This window comes from Carcharodon carcharias, chromosome 30 (assembly GCF_017639515.1).
Source record: "Carcharodon carcharias isolate sCarCar2 chromosome 30, sCarCar2.pri, whole genome shotgun sequence".
In the NCBI taxonomy this organism is placed as follows: domain Eukaryota; kingdom Metazoa; phylum Chordata; class Chondrichthyes; order Lamniformes; family Lamnidae; genus Carcharodon; species Carcharodon carcharias.
The window spans coordinates 11,304,853-11,318,511 of NC_054496.1; the positions used below are offsets into that span (position 1 = coordinate 11,304,853).

General features: G+C 44.2%; 1 protein-coding gene across 1 annotated transcript in view; it reads right to left on the bottom strand.

Annotated features, from left to right (window-relative positions):
* LOC121271350 (protein GPR108-like) overlaps positions 1 to 13,002 on the bottom strand; it is a 32,082-nt gene extending 19,080 nt beyond the window's left edge. The window contains exons 1-6 of the mRNA XM_041177300.1: positions 12,876 to 13,002; positions 8,560 to 8,676; positions 5,973 to 6,023; positions 5,087 to 5,178; positions 3,588 to 3,751; positions 1,421 to 1,503 (exon numbers count right to left, since the gene is read on the bottom strand). Coding sequence (XP_041033234.1) covers positions 1,421 to 1,503; positions 3,588 to 3,751; positions 5,087 to 5,178; positions 5,973 to 6,023; positions 8,560 to 8,676; positions 12,876 to 12,968 — 600 coding nt within the window. The 5' untranslated portion in view covers positions 12,969 to 13,002. The remainder of the gene's footprint in view (positions 1 to 1,420; positions 1,504 to 3,587; positions 3,752 to 5,086; positions 5,179 to 5,972; positions 6,024 to 8,559; positions 8,677 to 12,875) is intronic.
* Between the last annotated feature and the right edge of the window lie 657 nt (positions 13,003 to 13,659).

Here is a 13,659-nt window from a genome sequence, read left to right on the forward strand (position 1 = left end):
AGAAAACAAAAGGGTGTCTGCACTACATCCAACAACACTGCATCCGACTGAAATACTCAAGGCTTCAGGCGGCAGAATAAAGAACTCCACTCAGGTGGCTTTAGAAATCTGCACTTGATAAGCAGACAAAAAACTGATAATCCGATATTTATCGCAATGCTGTTTGTGGGATCTTGCCTGGTGCAACTTTGGCTGCTGCACTTCTCTACATAATGAAATACACTTCACACTTCAGGAAATACTTTAATCGCCAACAAAAGTGCTTTGCAAAGTCCTGAGGTTGTGAAAGGCACCATATAAATGCAAATTCACTCTTACAGCCTATGATCCCCCTGCATCCTCATTGTCAATTGAAAGGGAGCAATGCATTAAAACCACAAGAAAAGCATTTATTTCAGTGACCTGGTGTCAACTTCTCAATAACAACTTTCATTAACAATTTCAATTGGTGCTTTCCTCTCAGTGGCACTGTATTATGATGTACAGTGCCATAGAGATCAGGTTTTTCCAGTGCTTCTCCATTCTGCTCTGACTCCAGCTCTCTTCAAATGTCCCTACAGTATGATGGGGAAGTAAAGGACAGAAGAATATAGCACCTTCACAATCCCTAGGAATGCCTACACGTATGTGCTTACACCCATAAAACTCAAATGCTGGCCGCTGTCACGCTATATGGGCCAAATAGCCTCCTTCCATGCCACGCTTTTCTACAATTCTATGACTTCCTGTGACCTAACACTTACTGCCACAGAACTGAAACTTGCCCACTCAATTCATTCACCTCTGAGTAGCTCTCCAAGGTCGATGGCACTGTTGCTCATTTACTGTGACAATTCCCAGCTCCTTCGCCAGACAAGGAGATGCGACTACCCAAAATGCTTCCAAGCCTGGAGGCTGAAAAATGGGGCTCGTAATCCAATGGTGTGCATCTCTGCGACTCTCCACCAACCACACCACCCCCCCCCCCACGCCACATCTCGTCACTCTTACACTCTCAAGGCACAAACAGCCATATTTTCCGGCTCCGAATTGACGAGACACCTACCACCTACTTTTCTCAGTGGCAACTCGCAATATGCTTCCTTTCATTGACGCCTCCCAGGCTCTCCCCCCAAAAAACAGCCATCAATGTCACCCATTTACAGTGTACGCACAATTAACCATAAAATTCGAGCTGGACTTATTCAATCACAATAAAATCAGGATCCCAGTAGTATAATGCATGTTACAATGGGGTAAGAGCAGCAGATCCTCAGACGCACTGGAGTCGAGCTACTTTCTATTCGCTAGGTGCTGTGGTGCCATGGTAGCCATGCCTATCCCATAATGCATTTGTTCCATCGCACAATAACCATTTTCTCTTGTGAAGAGAAATATTAGCCCACATGTTTGATTCATTGACAACATTGCACAGACCAACCTCTTTAGCGGGCTCCACTTTTCCTTTTGCCGCGTCTTTGTTTTGACTTTGAGATGATTCTCTTTTCCGTCTGCTCTTTGCACCTAACGAAACAGAATTTTAGGATGAAGGCATGCCGCTTTACTGGGTCGACGAGGAGAACGGCCTGACGAGCAACTTTGATCAGATGCCACAAAACAAAGTCAGACCAAAGTTAATCAATCAGCAAGCTCCGACAGCTCCCTCGGTCTGAGAGTGCACGATGCCACACATTAGCTAGGTTCCAGTTTCAATCTCTGCTGGTCTGTGTTAGGTTAAGCAATCCCCACCCCCCAAAAAAAAAGTGAGTGGGGTGTGACAATTTTCCACAGTATTCCCAGTTTTTGTCAGAATCAGTGGGGTGGGGGGGCAATTATGAAGGGCCAAAATTCAATTAGCATTCCAACTCAAACACCATCCAGTGCCCCTCCCTCCCCCTCTCCTAGAAGGTGCACTTGGAATATGGTTAAGGATAGGATGAGATTTGGCAGTGTTATGTCCTAAATTTAAACAACAGCCAATGCTCACGCACTAAAAAGCTGCCAGGTTAAAAGTAGTAATGTGCATCGCCATGAGATGGTTTGAAAACAATAAATTCAAGCACCCACCAAGCCCCAAAGATTTGCAGTGATTGTATTAATAAAAGCCTTGCTCCACAGTGATACACTCACCCATCTCGGAATCACTTGAAGGCTTGGCACAAGCCTCACTCCAGATTCTTCAACGTCCAGGTCTTAACTCACACCAGGTCCCATTCTCCTATCACCCCTGTGCTCACTGACCTACATTGGCTCCTGGTCAGGGATTGGCTCGATTTTAAAATTCTCATCCTGGTTTTCAAATCCCTCCAAGGTTTTCTCCCCTCCCTGTCTTTATAATCTGCTCCAGCCCCACAATCCTCTTTGAACATCTGCACTCCTCCAATTCTGGCCTGTTGTGTATGCCCAATTTTAATTGTTCCACCTTTGGTGGCGCCGCCTTGGGTTACCCAGACCCCAACCTGTCAAACACCCTCCTTACATCTCTCCATTTCTCGGCCAAGTTTCCCTCTTTTAAGACACTGCTTAAAACCTACTCATTGCTCAAGCTTTTCATCATCTGACCTAATGTGGCTCGCTTCACTCGCTTTATAATGCTCCTGTGAAGCGCCTCAGGACTTTTAATTATGTTAAAGGCACCATATAAGTTTTTGTAGTCTAGGTGGACACAGTATGATACTGAGAGAGTGCGAGACTCTGAGGTGTCTTCTTTGGTACAAGATATTAAAATGAGGTCCTGTCTGCTGTCAGTGGTGGATGCAGGAGATCTTAGGGCACTATCCAGAAAGGAGGGAAACTCGCTCAATATCTTGGTCAAAATATATCACTCAACCAACGCCAACAAAATCAATTATCTAGTCACTGATCTCCTTGCTGTTTGTGGGACCTTGGCTGCCGCATTTCCCTGCATTAAACACTTTAGAAAGTACTTCACTGCCTGTAAAAGGTTTGGGGGCATCCAGAGGTCATGAATGGCACTGTAGAAATGCAAACTCTTTCTTTCTCTTTACATATATAAGATCTCTAAGCTAGTTATCCAATGAACTACCTTTGAAGGGGCTGCTGTGTAGACAATTTATTTTTAAAACACAAATTAGGCCCAGTTATTTACATTAAAATGATTGCATTACCAGAGCAACTGCTTGACATAATAATTGACGTCAACCTGGATTGTTGCAAAAAGGCTTCACACCGGTTGAGTGAACTTGCTCATCTCAGCTTTTAACCCTCAGTGGAATATGCCATCATTGGTTTGCCAAAATATAGCATCAGATCAGGATGGGGAAACCATACTACACTGCTGTGCCACTGTTGGGAGGTAGTGGTATCTAAAACTCCCAATATTGCATGTTATTTCTCAACCTGTCAATGGGAAGGCTGCTGGAATACACTAGGTCACTGGTGGTGATTTTAAGACAGGCACTTTGAAAAAAAAATGGTCCTGTTTAATTGCAATGTAAGCATCATTTAAGAACACCATATTCCAGGTCAGAGCTAAAGAAACCACCACACAGTGGTGGGGGAGAGAGAGAGTCTGAAAATCAGAGGTCTCCTGAATACTTTGATTTCTGATGAATGTTGGGAAAGGAGACACAAATATATCTCATTACCAGATTTATCATTCTTTTCTCTCTGGTCATCTTTGGGCTCTTTGTCCTTTGTCTGATCGTTATCTTTCTTCACATTTGCTGCGGGCTGGGTTTCAGAATTCTTTCGGTCATCTGGTCCCGATATTGACAGTTTTTTCTGTTGACCTTGTTTCTTCATAAGAACCCTGGTGACATATGATTGCAATGTTTAATTTTCATCTCGACTAATACTGACCCCAACACTCAACATCCTCCCTCCTTCAATATTTTTCTCCGCTACAAAAGAAGTAAATGACAATGAAATGTAAAAAGAACACCGCGCGGGGCTTTATCAGTCAAGGGAAGGGTACAGTCGCTAAAAGATGAGAGGCAAGGTTGGTACAGAGATACATTTGTCCACGTTTTCATAGACGTGGTAGACTTTGGGACCTTGGGGCAGTTCCTGTACATGGACGACATCACTGTCTTCTGCTCTGATCCACCGTCAGTGCAGAGAGTGATGAGCATCAGTTTGTACTGGCTTCAGGAGCCAAGGTAAACAGTGGCAAGGGTGAGGTCATGTCCCTTAGGAGCTGGGCCAACCAGTCCTTTTCCTCCTTTACTATCAGGTAAGGCTGCCTTGAAGGTGCTGGGGATATGGCTCCCAGGAGCCAGCACCAGTGCTGAAAACTGGAAGGAGCGGGTAGCCACGGTGAAACAAAAACGGTGCACGTGGGAGTGACGCTCCCCCTCCATTGCGGGTGAGAAGCTGATCATTGGGCGCGAGGAACTCTTGGGGTTGCTGCACGCGGTGCAGGTCTGGCCCATACTCCGATCCTGCATCTCGGTGGTTACCCGAGCCATCTGTCGCTTTATCTGGGACATCAAAAAATGCAGAGTGTTCACAGGGACAAGTTGCACAAGCCTCTAGTTAAAGGGTGGGGGGGGGGATGGGGAAACTCATGCCCAGCACGAAGACGAGAAACATCGACAGCTTGTCCATTTTTTCAGCAAGACTAAAGAATAAATTAAATCTGTGTGGCAGGGGTGAAACGGATCACATTCCTAATGGCTTTGCTGAACCTAAAACAGGTGAACGTTGCTCAGATAAAAACCATACAGCTCAGTGAAATCAGCGATTGCATTTCATTCCTCAAAAGGGGCATGAGTGCGTTTCTTCAGGCTTCACTCTGGTCAGCCCAGTTAACTCACATGCAAAGATTAGGCTGCAAGGTACAACGATGTCAGTACCTTTCAGGCTAAGATTTGGATGCCTTTGCTTAGCTGCTTGCACACCAGAAGAAGGGTCTAGTGCTGTCAGGACGAGGCACAAGGCCACCTTCATGTTTTCCAGCACAGCTACAGGCCATTTGTTGGCTTAGGTTTTATAAGATGGAAGTCCAAGAACAGGTCTTCCTTCCACAAGAAGCCAAATATAGCCCCAGGCCAATTCAAAACAGTTACAAGAACAATATCCAGAGTACAGAAAATAGCCCCTCCCCACAGAAAACAGACAATTTTCTGCAAAAGGCAATACTTACTTATTCTGTATCAGATCGAACACAAAGAGGGTAAGAGATTCCCCTGAGGAAGTGTTGTATTTCTCCAACAAACATCTTGTGGATTCATCTACCTATGTCAGAAACATAACCTTGTTGTTATTCCAGATGCAGTCGCAAGCTGCAAAAGGATTTCAATTACCATCAAAACCGCATCGCATTTCTTCAGCATCTGAAAGGAAGGTTACCTTTTTTCAGGTGGGTCCTTTTGTCAGAGCTGGGAAGTCCCACCTGAAACAACAGCACCCTCCAGAGTGCACCAAGTGGCAGAAGCGAAAAATCAAATTTATACAGCGCCCTGCATGTGAAGCCCTGATGCCCTTAAGTGGGCAAAAAAAAAAACAGGGACCAGAACACAGGAAACAAGAAACACAGTGGAACAAGTGACTTTAGAAGGTTTGTATTAATGAAAAGATTTGAAACAGTTTGGTGAGGTGTTTTTTCAGTGGGAAGTACTTGCTCTTCCGATTCAGAAGCCTGTGGCTTCAAGTTGTAATTTTAATCCCAAACCAGTTGGTAAACTATAAAACTAGACACTAATACTTTTCTTGGTATTCACAGAATGCAGCATTACACATGTCTGCTTTCTACCAACCAACCCAGTGTCCCAGCAGTCTCTATCCTCTTTTGTGGACTAAATAATCAAATTAACAAGTTAAATTTAAGTGGTAGCCCCTTAAAGGGGCAATCAACAGTCTCTATAAGTGCTCGAAGAATTTAATTAAACAATGCTCTTCACCTGTGAATTTTAACAATATAATTAATATACCATTGACTCAATTCACGTTCAAAGATTTGAGCACAAAATCGAGGCTAGTGTCATGTGAAGAGCGCTGCATAAGTACTTTCTCCCTTTCATAATACTCACTGTATAGGCAGCCACACCATCAGTCTTCGTTTTGGAAAGGCTAAACCCAATCTGGTAGATATATATGAGAGAGAAGGAATGAGTAAACATGTATTAGTAAAGTTAGAAAAAGTAAGTCAAAACAGTTACTGTACATACACACAGGGGATTTTGCTTAGTAACTGGACCACAAAAAAAAAACCCAACGCATTTCTCAAACAGTCTCCGCAGACCTGATACCTCAACTATACAATGTGTGCTAATGTCAAGCAGGGCAGCACAGCGAAGTGCAAGAGCTGTGGCGCTCTGGTCCATTCTTGCACCCTGCCAATCCTGTTGAGTAGGGAAAAGGGGTCACCTGGTGGGGAGGGGTATAGCCACCTTTGCTAGCTTTTTTGACGGATTCTTCCACTTACATCACTTTTGACTGTTTTCCCTTCCATTAGGGCCAGCTCACTTTTCTGCCTTTACCTTGGTATCTTCAGTTTCTGTGCCCCCACCAACACCACCCTGCTACTCTGTCCCCACCCTTGGTACAACCTGTATCATACTTTTGGGTGCTGAGCTAGTTGGACCTCTGCTCTTTTTTTTTTAAAACCCTTTTGGGGCAGATTCGTACTTATCCAGGTTAGCTTTACTACAGGAGTGTCAAGCAGATACAGGCTTGAAGCCTAGTGAAAGGCCATGCAAAGGGCTAACGTATCCTTCTTCCTAAGTCAGAAGGTTGTGGGTTCAAGTCCCACTTCAGGGACTTGAGCATAAAGAGATAGGCCAACACCTTGGTGCAGTACTGAGGGAGTGTTCCTTTGTCAGAGACATTGTCTTTGGATAAGATGTTAAACCGGGGCCTCATTTGCCCTCTCGGTGGACTTAAAAATTCCATGGCACTATTTCAAAAGAAAGAAAATTTGCATTTATACAGCACTTTTCATGAACACTGGACATCTCAAAGTTCTTTACAGCCAATGAGTTACTTTTGAAGAGCCATGTTTGTAATGAGGGAAACACGACAGCCGAGTTACGCACAGCAAGCTCCCACAAATGACAATGACAATGATAAGGTAAGAGTATTACAAAGAATAGCAGGAAGAGTTCTCCCTGGTGTCATGGCCAATAATTCTCCCTCAATCTACATTACTAAGAACAGATTTTCTAATCATTATTACATTGCTGTTTGGGGGAGCTCGTTTTGTTGTGCAAAATGGTTACAACATTTCCTACATTACATCAGTGACTCACTTCAAAAAGTACTTCATTGGCTGTTAAGAACTTTGGACCTCCATCGATCAAAATCATGAATGGTGCTGTAAAAAAACAGATCCTTTTTTTCCTCCCTCTTAAACACCAACTCCCCATTTCCAGGTTACATATCAGATTCAAGACATTTGAAATTTTTCCTGTTCCATCTGCTGTAGCATGCCTCTGATCAACTAGAACTGGCAACAGTGCCCACCCAGCAACCACCCCACTACTCCCACACTGCACCCTCCTCCCCCTTGGAGGGCAGGTCACTTGACAGGTCTCTTTACCGTACAGCTCACACGGTGCAACAAGATGGCTATGGCGATGGCGGGGGAGGGCCTCTGCCTGGCTGAACGACCTAACTCAATGGTGTCCAAAGTCCAACGTGTGCAACTATCTGGCCCACAGGTCCTGGCTATCTGGCCTGCACAGTCACAATGAATCATGCTTTCACAATCTATCCACAGACTCAGACATTTACAGCACAGAAGGAGGCCATTCAGCCCATTGTGCCCACGCCAGTCAACAAAGATCTGACTACACTAATCCCATTTCCAGCGCTTGGCCTGTTACAGACCTGAGCGTACCAGTCAGAAACGTCCTGCATTTGGTCCCCAGTCTGCTTAGCCCTGGAAGCTATGGCAATGCAAGTAACTATCCAAATACTTAAATGTTACGAGAGTTTCTGATTCAACCACCCTTTCAGGCAGAGAATTCCAGACTCCTACCACCCTCTGGGTGAAAAATTTTCTCCTCAACTTCCCGCTTAGCCTTCCACCTCTTACCTTAAATCTATGCCCCCTGGTTACAGACCTGAGCATACCAGTTAGAAACATCCTGCATTTGGTCCCCAGTCTGCTGTGAACCAACTGATCTCCAGAGCTCTACAGCTGATGGAGAAATATAAAGCTACACTTCCCATTCCCAACCACAATTGTTCAGTGACTTCATATTCCCAGATATCACTGGGAGAGAACAGAATCAGGGAATCCAATATCCCGTCCCATTTGAAACTGCTAGCATGGCTATAAATAAAAGATGGTTACTGGGGGGGGGAAAAAGCACTGGTGTATAACTTTCTCCTCCTGAAGAGGCTGAACCAAGTTGGGGCATTTTTCTTTTTAGTTCTTTCACAGGATGTGGAGCGTCTCTGGCTAGGCCAGCATTTGTTGCTCATCCCTAACTGCCCTTGAGAAGGTGGTGAGGGTTGTTCATGGAACTGTCCGCCAGTAGAGGGAGGGGAAAAAGACTTTGTATGTATGCAGATGACTTCAAACCAAGCTGTGCGTGCATTCCAGTAAACAGGACATCATTATCATTGCACAACTTCCTAAGCCACATCATACTTCACTCAAACACCACTCACTATAATCTTGTCCAAGGCCAAGGCTGTGTTTATCCGAAGACTTGTGAGGTTTACGTCCAAAGTCCCGTTAGTGTAGAAGCCAAAGGTATTCAAATGGACCCTTGATCTAGTGTCACCCTAAAACAAATGAAAATTAGGTTAAAGAGAGAGACACGCAACATTACGGACCATAGCTTTTTGAACTGGGATCCCATAGCCTAGGTGCCTCAGCAAGACAGTGAAATAATTGACACGTCATTTCCACAAATGCCCCGACATGGATCATCCCCTTCAGGAGTGAGTTTAGAAGAATGAGAGGCAATTTAATTTAAATGTACATAAAATTCTGAAGGGACTTCACAGAATGGATGCCAAGCGGCTCGTTCCCTTGGATGGAGAATCTAGGACTAGGGGGCACAGGCTCAGAATAAGGGTTCGGTCATTTAGGATTGAGACGAGGAGAAATTCCTTTGCTTAGAAGGCTGTGAATCTTTACAACTATATTCCAGAGAGCTGTAGATACCTGGTTGTTACGTATTTTAAAAACTAAAATCGATAAACATTGGACACTTAAGTTAATCAAGGGATTATGGGGATAGGGCAGGGAAATGGGGTTGAGATAGAAGATGAGCCATGATCTTATTGAATGGTGGAGTAGACTCTTAGGGCTGTATGGCCTACTCCTGCTACATTTTCACCCCCAAGTTCTATCAGGTTTCTGTACTTATTGACTTTATAGTGCATTATTCCTGTTGTCATTAACAGTTTAAGCATGTCTTCAATTACGATAGCGTGACTTCCTCAAGAGCAGAGGACATGTCTTTCAGACTGAGCGCTCCCAACATGCTTGCAGAAAATTCACTACACAGTAAAGTTTGAAAATCCCTGCTCTATTACACAGAATTTGACAGCATTGAAACAAAAGAACACAATAAATAGGTTCCGCTATCAGGTCACATGAACCTCACACTGGGCTTACCACATCACATCATAACAAAAGAAGTGTTTGAACAAGAGCTAAGGTTGGGATTGCATCTAGGATAAATGGCAACATGCATTCATCTAGCACCCTCGATGTTAGAAGAGGTGTTCGACTGTAGCACTACCAAATTTAACACCAAACCGCACCAGGAGATATCGGCCTGGATTTTGCTGCACTATTAACGGGGTGGCTATTAGTGTTTGCCATTATTTCAGGGTAAATCTGACAGAAATTTCCCACGTTCGCATATGTGTGGATAAACAGGGAAATCCAGAATTTGCTATCAGAGATACTCTGCCTTCCACAGGGTGCCCTTGGCACCGAAGTGAATATAATGGTGTGAACTTAGGTACTTACCTGTTGGTTCCACACTAAAATAGCTGAAAAAGACAGAGCAAGTGAGCTTTTAAATGGCACATCAAGTAATAATTAGTGAACAACTTCTGTGACCCTGAAAAATTAAATTTACAGTTGCGGAGTGTCATTCTCTCAGAAGAAAATTAACATTGAGGATTTTTTTTTAAGTTGCAATAATTTTAGAAGTTTTTTTCCCTATGTTTCATCTATCTCTGTCCTTTAATTTTATCTGCAGTTCCCTTTCTGTACATGATTTTAAACTAATTTATATTCCTTGCTTTATGCTCCCTGGTTAGGACGCTGCATGTCTCAGTGAGGGTTCTCCAACCTGATTGGATGAAGATGCTTGTTCTTCCTTGGCCTGCTAACAGCTGCCCAGAGAGGATGTTGCACAGGATCAGGCACCACATCAGCTGACAGGTTTTCAGAAGCATCTTAAACAAGGGGAGAAAGGTGGAGGTGAAGGGAGGGAATTCCAGAACTTAGGGTCTAGGCAGCTGAAGGGACAGCCGCCATTGATTGAGCCATTAGAATTGGGGATGCGCAAGAGGCCAGAATTGGAGAAGTGCAGAAATTGCAGAGGACTGTATGCCTGATGGGAGTTACAGAGATAGGGAAAGAACGGGGCACCGGAGGGATTTGAAAAGCAGGATGAGAATTTTTAAAATGGAGCAATGCCAGACCAGGACCCAAAGTGAGTACAAAGGTGGCAAGTGAACATAGAGGATACAAGCAGCAGTGTAATGGTTGAGATCAAATTAATGCCAGAAAGCAGCAGAAAGAACATCAAAAAGGCATTTGGTAGAAAGGAAGTTGTCCCTCACTGCACTTAGCATGCTGGGCTGATGGATTCCCACTTCTCCTGTAATTATTTTGTATCCAGATGTTAAGCGAGGGCAGTACTGGCCTTGGCTACAAGGCCCCTATACTCAAATAGTCTGCGAACACTCATCATCCAGGTTCATGAAGAATGGCCTTGGTGTTATATTGACTGCAAGATAAACTTCCTGCCACATAACCGCAACGTCACTAAAACCATCTGCTTCCATCACACCACCTGACCCCATCTTCCCCTCAGCCTTATCTGCTGCAGAAAACCTCACCCATGCCTTTTTTACTTCTAGACTTGACAATTCCAATGCACTCCACAGCAGCCTCCCTAATTCTACCCTTCCAAAACTCGAGGTCATTCAAAACTTTGCAGTCCGTGTTCTAACTTGCATCAAGTCCTGTTCGAAACCTTGGCACCTAGTTAAGCAACGCCTGGATTTTAAACAAAAAAAGATTACAGATGCCGGAAATCTGAAATTAAAAAGAAACAGAAAATGATGGAAATACTCAAAGTCCATAGGCCTGAATCATTAATTCTGTTTCTCCTTCCACAGATGCTACCTGACAAGCATTTCCTGCCTTGATTTTAAAATTCTCTTCCTCTTTTTCAAATCCTTCCATGGCCCTAACCCTCCCTAACGGTCATCTCCTCCTGCCTCAACCTCCAAATTATCAGCATTCAACCAATTCTGGCCTCTTGCACATCCCTTATTTTAAACCGCTCCACCATTGGTGGCTGTGCCTTCCATTATCTGAGCCCCAAGTGCTGGAATTCCCTCCCTGAACCTCTCCACCTCTCCTTCTTCCTCAAAAGATATTCCTCAAAACCCATCTCTTCAACCAGGTCTGCAGTCATTTCCCTAATCGCTCCTTACATGGCTCAGTGTCAAATTCTGATTTATAATCACATTTTATAAAGCACCTAGAAATGTTGTACTAACATTAACGGTGCTATTTAAATGCAGGCTGTTGTCGTTGTCCAATGTTTGTCCCAACAGTCAGAATGAACCCAATAACATGCAAATGATGCAGCACCAATTGCTCAGCTAGAAACAAACAAGAGGCCTTTTAGCCCTTCAAATATGTTCTTCAGATAATCAAAACTTGCTTAAAAGGGTGATCATGGCTGATTTGTGACCTAACTCCATATACTCACCTTTCCCCCTTAATACCTTCGGTTAACAACAATCTAGCAATCCCAGGTTGAAAATTATACTTGTTGTACAGTGTTGAAACTTAAAAATTAAGGAAAACAGAGAGAAGCAGCAGCTGTTCTTGATTTTGAACAAAATGCAGAACACTGCAAATGGTGGAAATCTGAAATTAAAAAAAATACACAGAAAATGTTGGAAAAACTCGCAAGATTATTGACCCAAATCATTAACTCTGTTCTCTCTCCACAAATGATGCCTGACCTGCTTCGTATTTCAGCCAGTCAGAGTGTATCTCTGAAGAAGGATGGAGCGGGTTAGTTGGAGAGAACACAGGAACAATGAAGTGGTTCTCAGGATGGTGGAGGAGGAAAGGGCGTTAGGAAACACCATCAAGAAAACGCAACAAGGTTGGAGAATGACCATATTCCAAAGGCGCAAGGAGTTGCTGAAGGAACGCTGGAGGGGTGTACACCAAGGGGGGGGGGGGGGGGGGGGGTGGGGGGGGGGAAGAAACCGATGATGTCAGGAAACTCGAAATTGAAGAATCAAAATCTACAAGAACGTGAAGAAACCCCGAAGCCTGCAGAACTGAGCAGAGGCTCTGCCCCGTTGGTGGATCACCATCACCAGCTGCAATGTAAATAAATATAGCCCCCCCACAAGTCCTGATTATAAATGCAGAGTGGGACATCACAGATACAGGTGACATGGCAGTTTTGCCACTTGATGAATGTGGGAAGAGTGAGGTGGCATCATGACATAGGGTGTTTGCTCCTTCCTCCACCCCCACCCCCACCCCCCTCATATTGCCATATGATTAGTGACTTGAGGGGCCCCTGAAAATAGCCCCAAAACTAATAGGGGAACTTTTTAACCAACACTGGGGAACAAGGGAAAACACCTTAAGCCCCAAGGCACTGGGGCCAACAGGAGGCCTCCAGGGCCAGCGAAAGCCACCAACCGCACTGACACCTGCCTAAGGCGGCACTGCCCAACCCCCAAAGGCCACTCACCTTGAGCGTGAGGCGGTGGAACCGCGCAGAGACCCCAACCAGGAGCAGGAGCACCAGGTATAAACTCTCAGTTCCTCTCCCTGCCATCATCATCACCACAAACGGAAGCTGCCGCAGGCCGCCTGTGACCGACAGCTGGGCGCGCCAATCGACGGGGCGGCTTTCAGGTGATCGACGTTCCGCCGGACCACTAGCATCCCCGAACTTTGTACACGACTGACACAAGCCGGCCAATCCGAAGGAGGACTGCGGGTTTAGTCCCGCCTTAAGATAGGCGGGACCCCTGCTGCCCAGATATCCTGAGGAGAAAATTAAGCTTTTTAAAAGGCACTAAACAAGCAAATTAAACCTTTTATTTTATTATACGTTACGAAATAACTATTAATGCAAACAAATTAAATCTTGAAATGAAATTTACAAGCGAGAAAAACATACATTGGAAGAAACTACAATTCCCAAAAGTCATTAGGCGCCTGTTCTTCAACAACATGAATTTACTTTTTTATTTATTCCAACTAAATTTCACGTTCGATTCATAAACTAAGATGGTTAAACACGTTACAGTTGGAATGTATACCATTTAGAAATTAATAAGTTTAGGGTATTTAAAAACAATACACTGGGAGTCTGTAAAACTACAACTCCCAGAATGCAGTACGTGAAAGTAGGCTATTTTTTAAAATTTGCGCATTTTTTAAAATCCTAAATATTAAGCAAGGAAGAAAGAGGAAAAAGAGAGAGATTAAAGGGTGAAATAATAAAGTTTTTAAAATCCGTTACCCCT